The following is a 17266-nucleotide window of genomic DNA, read 5'->3' as shown; positions in this document are numbered from 1 at the left end:
GAGTAATTTCCCTCTGAATGTGGGTGTACAGATATCTCTTTGAGATCCTGGGTTTCATTCTTCTTGATATATTGCCAGAAGTGAAATTTCTGGATTCCATGATAATTTTTAAATTTTGGAGGAACCTCCGTGCTGTTTGCCACAATGGCTGTACCAGTTTACATTCCGAGTAGTAGTGTGCAAGGGTTCAATTTCTCCACATCCTCACCAACATTACTTGTTTTCTGTTTGGTAGTAGCCATCCCAGTGTTTGTGTTGTGCTACTTCATTCTGGTTATGATTTGTATTTACCAAATGATTAGTGATGCTGACTTGGAGGGACCGGGGCTTGTAACAGTGGGGTAACGAAGTACAACAATGGCCATCTATTTCTCTAACTACATCTCTTTAACCAGAATCAGCAGTAAGTGATCCCTCATATTTGGAGGACAGAGTGCTTTTCACCTACACTGGCTCCTGAAAGCCCTGTGTAAGCTGCTGCAGGAATCTAGGGCATGCCTGCTGTCTGCTTTGTGGCTAGCGAGCAGCAGATGAGTAGTGGCTCTTGTGCTAAGAGCTAAAATAGACTGAAATTAGGCACAATTTTTCTCCAAATTATTCTCCAAATTTTCCACTGGGAGTTGGAAGCCTTCAGTTGACTAGAATTTCAGAAAGTTTTTTTTTTTGTTTTTTTTTTTAAAGATTTTATTTATTTATTTGACAGAGATCACAAGTAGGCAGAGAGCCAGGCAGAGAGAGAGGAGGAAGCAGGCTCCCTGCTGAGCAGAGAGCCCGATGCGGGGCTCGATCCCAGGACCCTGGGATCACGACCTGAGCCGAAAGCAGAGGCTTTAACCCACTGAGCCACCCAGGCGCCCCTAGAATTTCAGAAAGTTTTATCAGATTATGTCAGTGCAGTTGTTGTCCACGTGAGGGCGGATTCCTGGTGTTTCCTACTCTGCCATCTTCCCAGAATCTTCTCTGTAGATGGCTTTTAGTACTGTCCTCAGCTATGTCCTATGACTTGTAGAAATTGGGCTCAGAGGGGCGCCTGGGTGGCTCAGTGGGTTAAAGCCGCTGCCTTTGGCTCAGGTCATGATCTCAGGGTCCTGGGATTGAGCCCTGCATCGGGCTTTCTGCTCAGCAGGGAGCCTGCTTCCTCCCCTCCCTCTCTCTGACTGCCTCTCTGCCTACTTGTGATCTGTCAAGTGAATAAATAAAAATCTTAAAAAAAATAAAAATAAAAAGAAAGAAATTGGGCTCAGAGCCAAGAAATGGCTAAAAGTGAACATCTCTTAGGCTGATATAACCCGGCGAAGGAAAAGAGTTAGGAGTTGGGCAAGGAGTCATTGGACTTTATCATCTTGCCTGGGTCCTCTAGACCTCACCCCCCTCTTTTTTTTCTTTTTTCCCAAGAGGTGGCCTGGGGCTTGACCCTTCACATACCTCTGTCCCCATGGAGACTTCCTGGCTCCTGCTACCTTCCTTTCCCCATATGCCCTGCCTAGACATGGGCAGACATTGTAGACTCAGAGTAATGCAGCACCTGCCTCTTAGCCTTGCCTTGTAACTGCTGGGTACCCTCTGTGGCAGGTGTGAAGGGACTCTAAATAGAGGTCATGGCTCCTGTATGTTCTGCTTAAGGTTTTCATTCATTCTTTTCAGCTAGCTTTGTGCAGATAGGGGTGCTGGACCTGACGTGTGTTTGGGGCTGGGGTAAGAGTGAATAGAGTCTCTCTGAGCTTATGCCCTGTTGGAGCTTTCTGGAAATTACTGCCAAGGAGAGGAGAGAGGGTATTTGCCACCAAAAGTAATAAGCCAACTGTTCCACCTGTTATGAGGAGAAACTGCATGTATAATTTTGGGAGAACCTGTATTGATTAGGTCTCTTGCCGCTAGCATAGAATTTCTGTGACTAAAAGCCAAATGTAATTTTATAACTGCCTTTATCTTCTGCAGGTAGTGCCTTGAACACCTCTGTAACCACATGCCTTGCCTTTCTCTTTTGGCAGAGGAATGTCCTGGCATCTGGAGTCATCCCTCAGATTTCTCTGATCATGGGCCCATGCGCTGGTGGGGCTGTGTATTCCCCTGCTCTGACTGATTTCACGTTCATGGTTAAGGTAAGAAAGAAGGGCCTGCTTCTCCTGCCCTTTGAGAATTGTGTAGTAACTCACCTGCAATAAAAATAGTTCCTGACCTAGATCTAGGTTACCTGCATTATTGCGGCTCTCAGCATGGTAATGATAAGATCTTAGTGGAGGGAAGGTTTTGGCTGAAATCTGTAGCTTATGGGACTTCTGTGACAATGTGCTTGTGTACTTCATTGTTGGGTGGTTTTACTTGTTGATTTGAATTGCAAATGATTTTTAAGTAATCAAAGGATCCTATCTTCTGCCTAGAGGAGTGATTGGTTCCTAAATCCTATTAAAAAGTTCCTCATGGAAGCGCTTGAGGGGCTCAGTTGGTTGAGCACCTGACTCTTGATTTCAGCTCAGGTTTTGATTTCAGGGTTTTGGGATCAAGTCCTGTGTTACACTCTGTGCTGGGCATGGAGCCTGCTGAGGATTCTCTCTCTCTCCCTCTCCCTCTGTCTTTGCCTACTTCTCCCCCCACTTTCTCTCCCTGTCTTAAAAAGAAAGAAAATGTTTTTCATGGAAGTCTTTTCTGTAATCTACTTTATTGTGAAGTTGTTTCCTATGTCCCATCTTTATTTCTTCGGCTGTTTGCCATTTCATTACATACCATCTGTAATGGTAAATCTGAACTCTAACTTCATTTTGAGAGGTGCTTTATCTGTAGAACATAATTCTAGTAGAATGAGATTTCTAATTTTAAATGAGGCCTACTTGCACTTATACATGGGTATTTACTTTAACTTGATATCTTTTAAAAAAATTAGTCTTTTCCTCATAAAATATATTTAATAATAACAAACAATAAATGTCAAGACAGATTTGAGGGAGAGAGGTAAAGATAGTCCTCCAATATGAGGAGAACACTGTAAATAGAAGGAATGTAAATACTTTTCTCGAGGTATTTTGGCAGTAAGAATTGAGAAATTATGAAAGGTGCTTACCCTTTGATCCAGGTATTCTATTCTTAGAGACAGACTGAAAACAATATTTATGTTCAATAGGGATGGATTTTAAAAATTCAGATGACCACATCTCTTTCCTGACCAAAGCAGAATTCCCTCTATCTTGCCTGCACAATCAGCATCTACCTGAGCTCACCCAGTCCTCTTCTTCCTGCCAGGAACAGAGGTGGCAATTCCTTTGGCTAAGCCCCTTCTCTTGGCTAAGCCCCTTCTCTCCCCGTCTTCCTACATTTGTGCATATCATGTATTGCAACTCTTCACACCTTTTCAGTAGCCAGCCTCCTCCTGTCCATTCTGTTCCATCTGTCATCTTTAGCCTCTCCCTTGGTACTGCGTCCTCCCATCAGAACTGACCCCTATTTAGGTATTTCCTATCTTCAAAACAACCCAAAAGCCCTCCCTTACCCTGCATCTCCCTGTGGCTGTTGCCCTAGTCCTATCTTCCTGTCGTCTCCTTAACACATTCCAATTTGCTCTGCCCCCCTCGCTCTACTACAACTGGTTCTTTTAAGGTCACCAGTGCTTTCTGTGTCACTGCCAGTGATCTTTAACACACGTTTGCCTGCGTATTAGCAACATTTGTTTCCCTTTGCTTCCACTCTGTTGTCCCTGGCATTTCTTCTCACCTCTCCAGCCTTCTTGGTGTCCATCACTAACCCTAGTGTTAGCTGGCACCTTCAACATCTCAAATGATTACCATTTCTTTTTTGTGGTGAGAACATTTAAGCTCTACTCTCATTGTGGTTTTGATTTGCATTTCCCTGAAGATGAGTGATGTTGAGCATCTTTTCATGTTATCTGTTAGCCACCATCTGGATGTCATCTTTGGAGAAATGTCTGTCTGTGTCTTCTGCCCATTTTTTTGTTTGGGTTATTTGTTTTGGAGATGTTGAGTTGTATCAGTTCTTTATATACTTGAGATACTAACCCTTTATCAGATAGTAGGCTGTCTTTTAGTTTTGTTGATGGTTTCCTTTGGCTATATATCCAAAAGTAGAATTGTTGGTGATTCTATTTTTAATTTTTTGAGGAACTTCCCTAATGTTTTCCATAGTGGCTGTATCAATTTACATTCCCATCAATGGTACACAAGGGTTCCCTTTCCTCCACAATCTTGCCAACAGCTATTCTTGTCTTTTTGATAATCACCATTCTAACAGGCTGAGGTGGCACCTCCTTTTGGTTTTGATTTACATTTCCCAGATGATTAGTGATGTTGACCATTTGTATGTCTTCCTTGGAAAAATGTCTGTTGAGGTCCTCTGTTCATTAAAATTTTTTTTTCTAGCTTTATTGGTACAATTGTCATATAGCATGTGTAAGTTTAAAGTGTACAATGTGATATCCTTATATATACGTATATTGTGAAATGTTTATCACAATAAGGTTAGTTAATACATTTTTCATTTCACGGGCGCCTGGGTGGCTCAGTGGGTTAAAGCCTCTGCCTTCAGCTCAGGTCATGATCCCAGGGTGCTGGGATCAAGCCCCGCATCAGAAGCCCTGCCCAGCAGAGAGCCTGCTTCCTTCTCTCTTTCTTTCTCTGCCTGCCTCTCTGCCTGCTTGTGATCTCTGTCTGTCAAATAAATAAATAAAATCTTAAAAAAAATACATTTTTCATTTCACATAATTACCATTTTAGATTTCTGCTGTAGTTGTTACTGAGTTGTAGGTGTTCTTTAAATATTTTTGATATTAATCCCTTTTCAGATATATGATTTGCAAATATTTTCTCTCATTCAGTAGGCTGCCTTTATATTTTGTTGATTTATCTTTTGCCATGCAGAAGCTTTTCAGTTTGATGTCCTACTTGTTAAGTTTTGCTTTTGTTCCTTCTGCTTTTGGTGTTGTATCCATAAAATTGTTCCCTATGTTTTCTTTTTTTAAATTAAAAAAAGTTGGTTTTGAAGATTTTATTTATTTGAGAGTGATAGAGAGAGACAGAATGAGCAAAGAAGCATGCACAAGCAGGGGAGGGGCAGAAGGAGACAGAGAAGCAGGCTCCTGCTGAACCAGGAGCCTTATGTGGGGCTCGATTCCAGCACCCTAGGATCATGACCTGAGCTGAAGTCAGACGCTTAGTCGACTGAGCCACCTAGGTATCCTCTGCCATGTTTTCTTCTAAGACTTTTATGGTTTCAGGTCTTTAATCCTTTAATCCATTTGAGTTAACTTTTGTGACCAGTTGAATATATGGGTGTAATTGCATTCTTCTGCCTGTAGAGATCCAGATTTCCCAAAATCATTTGTTTAAATTTAATTTATTTATTTAAGATTTTATTTATTTGAGAGAGATATAGAAAGCTTAAAAGAGAGAGAAAGAGAGATTACAGGCAAAGGGGAGGAGTAGAGGGAGAAGCAGACTACCCACTGAGCAGGGAGCCCAATGCAGGACTTGATCCTAGGACTCTGGGACCATGACCTGAGCTGAAGGCAGATGCTTAACCAACTGAGCCAGCCAGGCACCCCCAAAATCATTTATTGAAGAGCCTTAGCTTTTCCTCATTGACTATTCTTGGCTCTCTTGTCGAATATTAGTTGGTAGTATATATGAGGGTTTGCCTCTGGGCTCTTGATTCTGTTCTATTGGTTTGCAAGTATGTTTTTATGCCAATACTATACTGTTTAAAAGATTACTAAAAGGGACGCCTGGGTGGCTCAGTTGGTTAAGCAGCTGCCTTCGGCTTAGGTCATGATCCCAGGATCCTGGGATCGAGTCCCACATCGGGCTCCTTGCTCGGCAGGGAGCCTGCTTCTCCCTCTGCCTCTGCCTGCCTCTGTGTCTGCCTGTGCTCGCTCGCTCTCTCTCCCTCTGTCTCTGGCAAATAAATAAATAAAATCTTAAAAAAAAAAAAGATTACTATAACTTTGTAGAATAGTTTGAAATCCAAAAATATGGTGCCTCTAATTGTCTTTGCCAGAATTGTTTTTGTTATTTGGGGTCTTTTGTGGTTCTATACAAATTTTATTTTATTTTTTTAAAAGACTTTAAAAAAAAAAGATTTATTTATTTATTTATTTGACAGACAGAGATCACAAGGAGGCAGAGAGGCAGGCAGGGGTTGGGGGGAGTCTGAGCAGAGAGCCCATGTGGGGCTCCATCCCAGGACCCTGAGATCATGACCTGAGCCAAAGACAGAGGCTTAACCCACTGAGCCACCCAGGCACCCCTCTATACAAATTTTAGACTATTTTTTTCTATTTCTGTCAAAAATGTCATTGGAATTTTGAAAGGAATTGCATTGAATCTATAGATAGCTCTGGGTAGTATGGACATATTAATAATACTCTTATCCAGGAACATGTGATCTCTTCCATTTATATTTGTCATCTTCAGTATATTTCATCAAAATCTTAGAGTTTTCAGTGTATAGATCTTCCCACCTCCTTTGTTAAATTCATTTGGAGTATTTTATTATGCTGATGCTATTGTGAATGGGCTGACTTTCTTTTCCTTTTTCCGTGTAGAGAAAGCTACTTATTTTGGTGTTTATGTCCTTTCTTATTAGTTATGTGTTAGTGTGCTAAGCAATCCCATTCTGCACTTGCAGAACTTTTAGTATCTGCATATTAGTGCCATCTCCCCTCTTTAGTCCTCCACAACTAATCATCAGGTCTTAATCATTCTACATCTTAAATATTTGATGTGTTTAATGAGAGTGCAATAAAAATGCTACCAGACTGATTTTTAAAGGACTAGATATTCCATAAAAGAAATAATGAGTGGCATGTTCTGCTAGGTGATAAAATATAAAGTGAAATAACAAACTGGTTCATTAATTTATAAATAAATAGACCAGGAGAACAGAATAGAATTGAGAAATAGATGTGAATATACTCAAATATTTAGTTTCTGATGAAATGGATATTATTCTATTCAGCGTAACCCATAATGTCAGTTTTTTGTATCAAAGACCTCAAAGGTTCCAGCATTACTAAATTCCGGTTGACATTTCTCAGTCATCATCTTACTTGACCTTTCAGCATTTTACTTAGCTGATCATTCCTTCCTCTGAAACTTGGAAGCACCATAATTCTTGGATTTCTTCTTCTAGCTCTTCTCTCCTTCCCTGGCTGATTTTAATCCCATCTCCAAACTTTAAATATTCAGCTCTTTGCTGACAGCTCTCAAATCTGTGTCTTCCGGATGGAATACTCCTGAACTCTAGGATTACCCATTTGGGTACCTACCAGTGTTTCCATTTGGCCTTTAGTGGTATCTCAAACTTCATAGGTTTTGGTCTCTTACAAGCCTCTTCCAACTTGCTTTCCTGCAGCCTTCCCCATCTCAATAAATAGCAAGTCCAGCCTTCCAGTGGCTCAGGTGAAAAAACATTGCACCATTTTAACTCCTCTTTTTCTGTCACGTGCCAAGTTCAGTTCCAAGTCATATTCATTCTACTTTAGAATGTAATCTAAAATTATATTGCTTCGTATGTCTTACTACTTACACTGCTACCATATTAATTCAAGCATCCCACCTGGATTATTGCAGAATCCTAATTTGTCTCCCTGATTCTGTCTTTGCCTCTCTCCCACTTAAATTTTTTTAAGCACTGTTAATTGTCTCTTACTCAGGGAAGTACTTAAAATACGTAAGTTTGACAATTATTAAGTGCAAATCAATGTAAATAATACTGAGTTCAAGAAATGACCTTCAGGAGCCCTCCTCCTATTACCTTTCCTAATCACTATTGCCTCCTTTCATCCTGTCCAGAATTCTTTGTGATCTCAGCTTTTATGGTAATCATCTGTATTTGCTTTGCTTTATAGTTCCAAGTTGTGGTTTGTTGCCTGTTTTGACTTTTAATATAAGATGAAATCATATAATATTCATTCTTTTGTTCATTCTTTTGTGTGTGACTATGACTCATTATGTTTTTAAGATTTATCCATGTTCTCTGTAAATATAGTTCATTCATTTTAATCTGTAGTAAATTATCTTAACATATTCATGCGTTCTACTACCTTTTGTGTTTAAAGATTTTTGCCATTGCTGTGGATGCTGATATAAACATTTTTTTAAAAGATTTTATTTATCCACTTATCTATTTGACAGAGAGAGAGAGAGAGAGAGATCACAAGCAGGCAGAGAGGCAGGCAGAGAGAGAGGGGAAGCAGGCTCCCCCCCAAGCAGAGAGCCCGACACGGGGCTTGTGCCCAGGACCCCAGGACCATGACCCGAGCCCAAGGCAGAGGCTTTAGCCCACTGAGCTACCCAGGTGCTCCGTGATCTAAACATTCTTAAACTGTACCTTGGTTTCAGGTTCTCAGGGTAAGAGTATAGTTATGTCATAGGATGCACATATCTTCAGCTTTTTAGGGTAATGCCTAACTGTTCATTAAAGACAGTAGAGCAATTTACACTTCTATTTGCAGTGTGTGAGAATTTAACTTGTTTCACATCCTTGCCAGCACTTTTATTAGTATGATTTAATTATGCCAGTTTGCATGTGGTGTGATCTTTCATTGCATTTCCATGACTAATGAGATTTAGCACCTTTTCATATGTTTCTTCTTTTGTGGTGTGCCTGTTCATCTCTTTTGCCCATTTTAAAAATTGTGGGTTTTTTTCTTATTTTTAGGAGTTCTTTTTATATTCTGGATGTAAGTTCTTTATCAGTTATATGTTGCAGCTGCCTTCTCCCACACTGTGATTTGCAGCTTTCCTCCTCTTAATGCTACCTTTTGAACAGAGTGTTTCAAAAGTTTTTATTTTGAAATTTTGAATTTTCAGAATTCTATTATATATTTATTTATTTTTATGTGAGGCTTGATCCCAGGACCCTGGGGTCATGACCTCAGCCAAAGGCAGATGCTTAACCAACTGAGCCACCCAGGCAACCAAATTTTCAGAATTATTAACCATTCATGAGTGGGTTGTATGTATCATGTTTTTTTACTGTTTAATGCTTCTGGATATAATTCTTAAGAATTAGGATATTTTCTTTCACAACTAGTTAATAAATTCAGGAAGTTTAACACTGATGTAGTACTTTAAAAATTGTGGTAAAATATACACAAAAAAGTAAAAAATGGAAAATTTCAGTTACAGTTCTATGGCATTAGGTATATCCACATTTTTGTGATACCGGCACCACCAGCAATCTCCAGAAATTTTTCATCTATCCCAGCTGAAACTTTTTACTTATTAAACACTGGCTTACCATTCCCTACTACTCCTAACACCGTTCTTTCTGTGAATTTTTGGAATCTTATAGTATCTGCCCTTTTTAGCCCAATGTCTTCAGAGTTAGTCCATGTTGTAACATGTGTTAGAATTGCCATCTTTTAAAGGCTGGTTAATATTCCGTTGTATGTATATGCCACATTTAAATATCCATTCATGTGTCAGTGAACACTTGAATTGTTTCCATCTTTTTTTATTTTCTTCCCCAAAGATCTTATCCATTTATTAAAGAACAGGAAGAGGGAGAGGGAGAAAGAGAAACAGACTCCCAGCTGAGCAGAGATCCCAATGTGGGACTCAATCCCAGGACCCTGAGATCATGAGACCTGAACTGAAGGCAGATGTTTAACCACCTGAGCCACAAAAGCACCGCTCCTTTTTTTTTTCTCTTTAAAGATTTTTAAAAATTTATTTATTTGACAGACAGAGATCACAAGTAGGCAGAGAGAGGAAGGGAAGCAGGCTCCCTGCTGAGCAGAAAGCCTGATGCGGGGCTCGATTCCAGGACCGTGGGATCATGACCTGAGCCAAAGGCAGAGGTTTTAACCCACTGAGCCACCCTTTTTTTCTTTGTTAAGATTTTATTTATTAGCAAGGGAGAGCACACAGGTGGAGGGGGTGAGGGAGAGGGACAAGCAGACTCCCCACTGAGTGGAGAGCTAACGTGGAACTCTGATCCCAGGACGCCGAGATCATGACCTGAGCCAAAGGCAGATGCTTAGTGGACTGAACCATCCAGTGAATCCAGCTGTTTCCAGCTTTTGGTTATTGCAAATAAACTGCAACAAATATTGATGTACAGGTTTTTGTACTGTTTCTGTGGTGTTCTCTTTTTGTTCTTTGGGGTATATATCTAAGAATGGAATTACTGGGTCAGGTATTATTTCTCTTTAAAATTTTTAGGAAACATCATCCACTGTTTTCCACAGTGGCTGCACCAGTTTGCATTGCCACCAACAGTACATGAAGGATCCTTTTTTCCCACATTCTTACCAACACTTGTTGTTTCTTAGAGTATTTTTGATTTCAGCCATTCTGACACGTGTGAGGTAACATTTCCTTTTTTCCTTTTTTTTTTTTTTTAAAGATTTCATTTATTTATTTATTTGGCAGACAGAGATTACAAGTAGGCAGAGAGGCAGGCAGAGAAAAAGAGGAGGAAGCAGGCTCCCTGATGAGCAGCCCAATGCGGGGCTCTATCCCAGAATCCTGGGATCATGGACCTGAGCCAAAGTCAGAGGCTCAACCCAGTGAGCCACCCAGGCGCCCCATGAGGAAACATTTCATTGTGGTTTTGATTTGCATTTCCCTGATGAATAGTGATGTTGAGCATCTTTTCACGTTTCTGTTAGCCGTCCGGATGTCTTCTTTGGAGAAATGTCTGTTCATATTTTCTCCCCATTTTCAGTGGGATTATTTTGGTGTTGAGTTTTGTTAGTGTTGGATATTAACCCCTTATCAGATGCATCATTTGTAAATATTTTCTCCCATTTAGTATGTTGCCTTTTTGTTTTATCATTTCCTCTGCTTTGCAAAACCTTTTTTTGTTTTGATGTAGTTTCAATAGTTTATTTTTGCTCTTGTTTCTTTTGCCTGAGGAGATATATCTAGAAAAATGTTGCTTAGGCCCCTGTTAATTTTTGAATTACTTTTTATTGTCGAGTTACAATATTTAAAATAAGTATATAAATACTTAAAATAAGTATTCTGGATATTAGTTACTTATCAGATGCGTGATTTGCAGATATTTTCTCACATTCTGTGGGCTGCCTTTTCATTCTGTTGGTAGGGTCCTTTGCACAAGATTGTAATTTTGATTAAGTCCGGTTTATTATCTTATGTTGCCCCTGAATTTTTGTCTGTATCTAAGAAGCGTTGCCAGATCCAGTGTCATGAGACTTTGCCCATTTCCCAGTGTCATGAGACTTTGCCCATTTCCTAAGTGTTATTCTTTGTAGGCCTTTGATCCCTTTTAGTTAATTTTTGTATATGGTAAAACATAAAGTCCAACTTTATTCTTTTACATGTGAATATGCCATTTTTCCATCACCATTCATTGAAAAGATTGTCCTTTCTTCACTGGATGGTATAGGTATCATTGCCAAACCATTTGAGCATCTGTATAAAGCCCATTTCTGGGCTTTCTGTTTTTTGACTGGTCTATGTGCCTTCATGCCAGTAGCACACTGTTTTGATTCCTGTAGCTTTGTAGTTGGTTTTGAAGTCAAGAAAGTGTGAGTCCTCCAACTTTGTTCTTCTTTAAGATTGTTTTGACTATACAGAGTACTCTGAGATTCCTCATCAATTTTAGGATGGGCTTTTCTCCTTCTGTAAGAAAAAGTCATTGTGGTTTTGATAGGGATGGCATTGAATCTGTATATTGTTTTTGGTAGTGTTGACATCTTACAGTATTGAGTCTTTCATCCCATGAATAGGAGATGTCTTTCTATTTATTTGTGAATTTTTAAATTTCTTTCAGTGATGTTTTATAATTTTTAGTGTACAAATCTTGTGCCTTTTTAGTTAAGTCATTCCTAAGTACTTTATTCTTTTAGAAGCTATTATAAATGAAATTATTTTTGTAATTTCCTTTCCATATTGTTTGTTGCTCTATAAAAATGCAGCTAATTTTTTTTAAAGCAGGAGAAAATCAAATTTAATTTCGTATCTCCAGAGAATCTACACAGACATGGAAATTCTAAAAATAGTCAGGCAGAATGAGGTATATTTGTAGTCCTGAGCTAAGGAGCAGGAAGATGAAAAAGAGTAAATGTTTGGTAAACAAATGTTTGCTGGGCCACTCAGAAACAATGGGACATTGAAGACTTTGAGCAGATAGGCCTTTTTAGGTTCCTCCCTGTCTACCATACCTAATTCGTGGTATAATGTAGTTATCCATTGGGATAGCTATCTTTCTGAAGCAGGTCCTCTATCTAAATTCTTTTCAGGCAGTTGTAGGGAAGGTAAAGAGCTTTTCCTGAATCTGCTGGATATTGATTGCTTTTTATCTTAAAATAATCTTCATGTCAAAGTTGCCCATTTTGGGGCACCTGCCCTGGCCCCTGCCATGGCCCCTGCCATGTCAAGATACAGCATGATTTGGTGAGCCGAATTAGTGACCCAAATTAGACCTAAGAAAACTGCTAGCCAACAGTGACAGAATACTTAAGTCAATTCAGTGCCTTTAAAAAAAAACACAGGTGGTTTAAAAGTATTTTTTTGATATTTTTAAAAATTTAAGTTCAGTTAATTAACATATAATATATTATTGGTTTCAGAGTACAGGTCTGTGGTTCATCAGTCTTATGTAACACCCAGTGTTCCTTACATCATATGCCCTCCTTAATGTCCATCCCCTAGTTACCCCATCCCCCTACCACCCTTGCCTTCAGCAACCCTCAGTTTGTTTCCTGTGATTAGGAGTCTCATTTGTCTAGTTTCATCTTGTTTTATTTTTTCCTCTATTGCCCTATGATCCACCGTTTTGTTTCTTAAATTTGCTTTATGTGGCTTTTGTTCCCTGAAGCCTTTCTGTATAGCTTAGAGGATGAGAATGAAAATGGTTGCTTCCCCATCTCTGGCCCTAGAGCCAAAAGCTCGGAGCCCCACTCCTCAATGAGTCCTCAGCAAAAAGCCGTCAGTCACTCCTGTCTCCTTAGTCTCCAGCTACACTCCATGCTCACCTGGCCTGTGACTGAGTGTTTCTGTTTCTGGCACATGACCCTGCTTTGGGTCTCCAAACCCTGCAGATGCCTGTGGCATGCTCCTATGCTGCTCCTCCCAGGCAGGGAAGGAGGACTCATCTGTTCTGCTGCTGGTTGGGCCCCTACTTAGAGACTAGTCATCCATATGTGCTGGGGTTCATGGTTTATGGTAACCCCAAGCTGAGAGCCTACTTCTAGGCTCACTGTTTGCGGCTGGCTTCCCCACTCTGATGCCTGGGAGCTTGCTTCATTCAGGCACCCCTGGTCTTCCTGTGACCCAAGGATCTGAGACCACACTGTCCCAGTGGGGGTTCTACCCACCCCCTGCTGTCTGAGCGATGTCCCTCAGTGGAGCAGACTTCTAAAAGTTCCAGTTTTGTGCTCTGCTGCTCTACCACTTGCCAGGAGCTGACTGATGGAAATTCCCTTCTTCTCCCTCCCATCTATCTTCCTGTATATTGCCTCAGATTCACTTCTCCACACCTTGCAGAAAGTGGTTGCTTTCCTATTTGTAGAGTTGCAGCAATTCTTTTCTTAGAACTTTGGTTGAGTTCACAGATGTTCAGAATGCTATGATAGCTATCTAGCTGAATTTCTGGGACCAGAAATTCTTGGACTCCTGTTTCTGCCTTTAAAAAAAAAAAAAAAAAAGTGGTTGAATGTAATTTCCAGTTTGCTTTTGATTTTAGATGTAACCAAACCTTCACTCTCAGCTATGCATTAAATGGCAGTGGTTGTTGCCTCCTTTTTCATCTTACTCTGAAATAATGACTCTGGACCCAGACCTAATAGCCCTCCTTGAGTCTAAGCAATTCAGGCAACCAAGAGGGTGTCTGAAATGTAGCTAATTTTTTGTATGCAGCAACTTTGATTAATTTTTTTTTTTTTTTGCCCCTGTGGATTCTTTAGGGTTTTCTATATATAAGATCATGTCATCTGCAGACAGGTTTTTTTTACATCATCATTTCTTTTTTTTTTTTTTTTTAAGATTTTTATTTATTTATTTATTTGACAGAGGGAGAGAGGTCACAAGTAGGCAGAGAGGCAGGCGGAGAGAGAGGAGGAAGCAGGCTCCTTGCCTAGTAGAGAGCCCGATGCGGGTCTCGATCCCAGGACCCTGGGATCATGACCTGAGTTGAAGGCAGAGGCTTTAACCCACTGAGCCACCCAGGCACCCTACATTATCATTTCTGATTTGCAGGTCTTTTCTTTTTTTTTTTTCCTTGCCTAATTGCTCTGGCTAGGACTCTTAGTACTATGTTGATTAGAAGTGGTGAAAATGAGGATCCTTGCCTTCTTAGCTGAACTTAGAAGAAAAGCTTTCAGTTTTTCACCACTGAGTATGATACTAGCTGTGGGTTTTTCATAAATTGCCTTTACTATGTTTTCTATTTCTAGTTTTCTGAGTATTTTTATCATGCTAGGATGTTGAATTTTGTCAGATACTTTTTCTGCATCGATTGAGATGATCATGTAATTTTCTTCCCTTTGTTTATTGAAGTATTTTTACATTGATATCTCTGCAGTGGGCCATTCTTAAATGTCAGGTAAAAATTCCATTTGGTCTTGCTGTGTAATTCTTTTAAAATGTTGGGTTAGGTTTGCCAGTAATATGAATATTTTTGCATCAATATTTATATGGGATATTGATCTGTAGCTTTCTTCTATTGTCTGGCTTTGGCATTAAGGTAATTGGTGGGCCTTGGGAAGTGTTTCATCCTCTAATGTTTTTGGAAGAGTTTGAGAGGAATTGATATTTAATTCTTCTTGAAATGTTTGGTAAAATGCACTGGTGAAGCCCTGTTACTGATTAGTCTTATAGGTTGTTATTTTAAGAATTGTTCATTTCATCTGGGTTATCCAATTTGGTGTGGAATTGTTTGTAGTACTCTTATCCTTTTTATTTTTTGTAGAGTTGGCAGTAATGTCCCTATTTTCATTTATTTTAGTCCTTTGGCTCTCTCTTTCTTAGTCCATCTAGCAAAAGATACGTCAGCTTTGCTAATCCTTTTGAAGAATGAACTTTTGGTTCTATTGAGGGGTGTGTGTGTGTACATGTGTGTTATATCTTGCTTTTCTATTTTCTCATGCTCTGCTCTGATCTTTATTTTCTTCTTTCTGCTAACTTTAGGTTCAGGTGGTTTTTTTTTTTCTTAAGGTATAAAGTTAGGTTATTTGGGATCTTTCTTCTTTCCTAGTGTGTTTACAGCTATAACTTCCCCTCTTAGCTCTGCTTTTATTGTATCAGATAAATTTTTATATGCTGTGTTTTTACTTTCATTTGTCTTAAGTTAATTTTCCAGTTTCACTTGACTTTTGTCTTTATCACAGTGTTTTTTTTTAAGGAGTGTGATGTTTAATTTCTGCATATTTGAATTTTCCAGTTCTATTCCTGGTTTCATCTCATTGTGATTGAAATCATACAAGCTGTTTTTGTCATTTTTTAAATTTATTAAGACTTGTTTTATGTGTGTTCAGTGTATAATCTATCCTATATAATACTTTAATCTCTTCTACCATTCAGATTCTGTTTGGTCAAAATAATGTCCTTTATAGTATTTTGTTTCTTCCATTAAAGGATCCATTTGGGAATCATATACTGCACTTAGTTGCCATATCCTATTAATCTTCCTTTAATCTGCAACAGTTCTTCAGACTTTGTCATGATACTGACATTTTCAAAGGCTACAAAACAAATTATGAGATTGTTCCTCAGTTGTATTTATCTCATGTTTCCTCATGATTAGATTCAGAGTAGTTATCCCAGTGTGTCTACTATGTAAGTGATGTATCCTGCTCAGATGATCACATCTAGAGACAAGTGATGGCCATTTGCCCCTCATCCATGATATTTGATCACTGTTCAAGGTGTTATCTGGTTTCTCTGCTGTGTATTTATTGTTTTTCCTTTTGTAACTGATTAATACTTATGGGGAGATAGACACCATGCAAGGATGCGACTTGACATTATTATACTTTTTCTCCTTGATTTTGCATCTATTGAGGATATTTGTCTAAACCAATTTCTACAAAATTGGCATTTACCAGCTCTACCATTTGCTTCATATCAGTTGGCATCCTACCCTAAGGAAGAGCCCTGCTTCCTTGGGCACTTGTTTATTTCATGAACTTGTTATTATTGTGGGTTCCTGGATTTCCTGTTCTACTTACTTTTTTCTAATCCATTTCTAGCATTTGTTTTCATGTTCAAATTGTCCTCACTTAGCCAATGGGAGTCCCTTCAAGCTGCCTTCTATGCCCTTTTGATAGGAGAACCAATGTGAAATGTAAACTTTATGAGTAATGTGTCTTAGTTCTTGACACAGTTGACCCAGTTTTTCTACCCCAAAGTCATGAAGATCATTTTTCTAAAAACTTTATTATTTTACCTTTTACATTTATGTTTAAATCTAGTTGGAATTGAAGTTCACACATAGTATGAAAGAGAGGCTAGTTTCATTTTTTTTCAGTACAGTTACCTAGTTGACTGAGAGGTTTTTATTGAAAAGCACAACCTTTCCTACTGTGGAATGCCACCTGTGTCATTAATCAAGTGTCTGTATATCGAGAATGTTTCACAGAGCTCTTCTGGGGTCTGTTCGCTTATCCCTGTGCCAGCACCACACTGTCTTCATAACAGAGGTTGTATGACAAGTACTGAGAGCTGGTATAGCAAGTTATCCCTCCTTATTCTTCAAGTGGGCATGGGATATTCTTGGTTCTTTGCAATTTCCAGTTTGTTTTTTTTTTTTTTTTTTAACAACTTTGAGATATAATTCTATGATAACTGCACATATAAGAGTTGTGCAGTTTGAGTTTTGACACGTGAATACAACTGCGAAGCCACAACCACAACCAAGATAATGAACATAGCCAGCCCCTACAAAGGTTTCCTCATCGTAATCCATCTTTCCCTTCCTCTCAGCCCTGTCTTCAGGTAACAAACCATTCATCTGCTTCCTATCACAATAAACTGACTTGCATTTTGTAGGATGTTATATAAACAGAATCATTCAGAATGACATTTTCTATATATAAAACACATACAAAAAGTATAGGTGGGTGGTGGGAAGGGTGGATGCTGGATTCTTTCATTTGGGATAATTATTTTGAGATTTCACCTGTTGATGGATATTGGATTATTTTCTAGTTTTTGACTGTTACAGATAATGCTGTTCTGAACATTTGTTGTTTTTTTAAAAGATTTTATTTATTTATTTGACAGACAGAGATCACAAGTAGGCAGAGAGGCACACAGAGATGTGAGAGAGATGAAGGGAAGCAGGTTCCCCG

The 17266-nt window shown here is 39.1% G+C and overlaps 1 protein-coding gene across 2 annotated transcripts in view; it reads left to right on the top strand.

Annotated features, from left to right (window-relative positions):
* PCCB (propionyl-CoA carboxylase subunit beta) overlaps nt 1-17266 on the top strand; it is a 102836-nt gene that overhangs the window by 25110 nt on the left and 60460 nt on the right. For both annotated transcript variants that reach the window (XM_082690928.1, XM_082690929.1), the window contains one exon: nt 1992-2102. In XM_082690928.1, the coding sequence (XP_082547054.1) occupies nt 1992-2102 (111 nt within the window). The remainder of the gene's footprint in view (nt 1-1991; nt 2103-17266) is intronic.

This window comes from Mustela nivalis (genome assembly GCF_964662115.1).
Source record: "Mustela nivalis genome assembly, chromosome: 1".
In the NCBI taxonomy this organism is placed as follows: domain Eukaryota; kingdom Metazoa; phylum Chordata; class Mammalia; order Carnivora; family Mustelidae; genus Mustela; species Mustela nivalis.
Note: the sequence above shows the minus strand (reverse complement) of the source record. Positions and strands in the feature narration are given on the sequence as shown.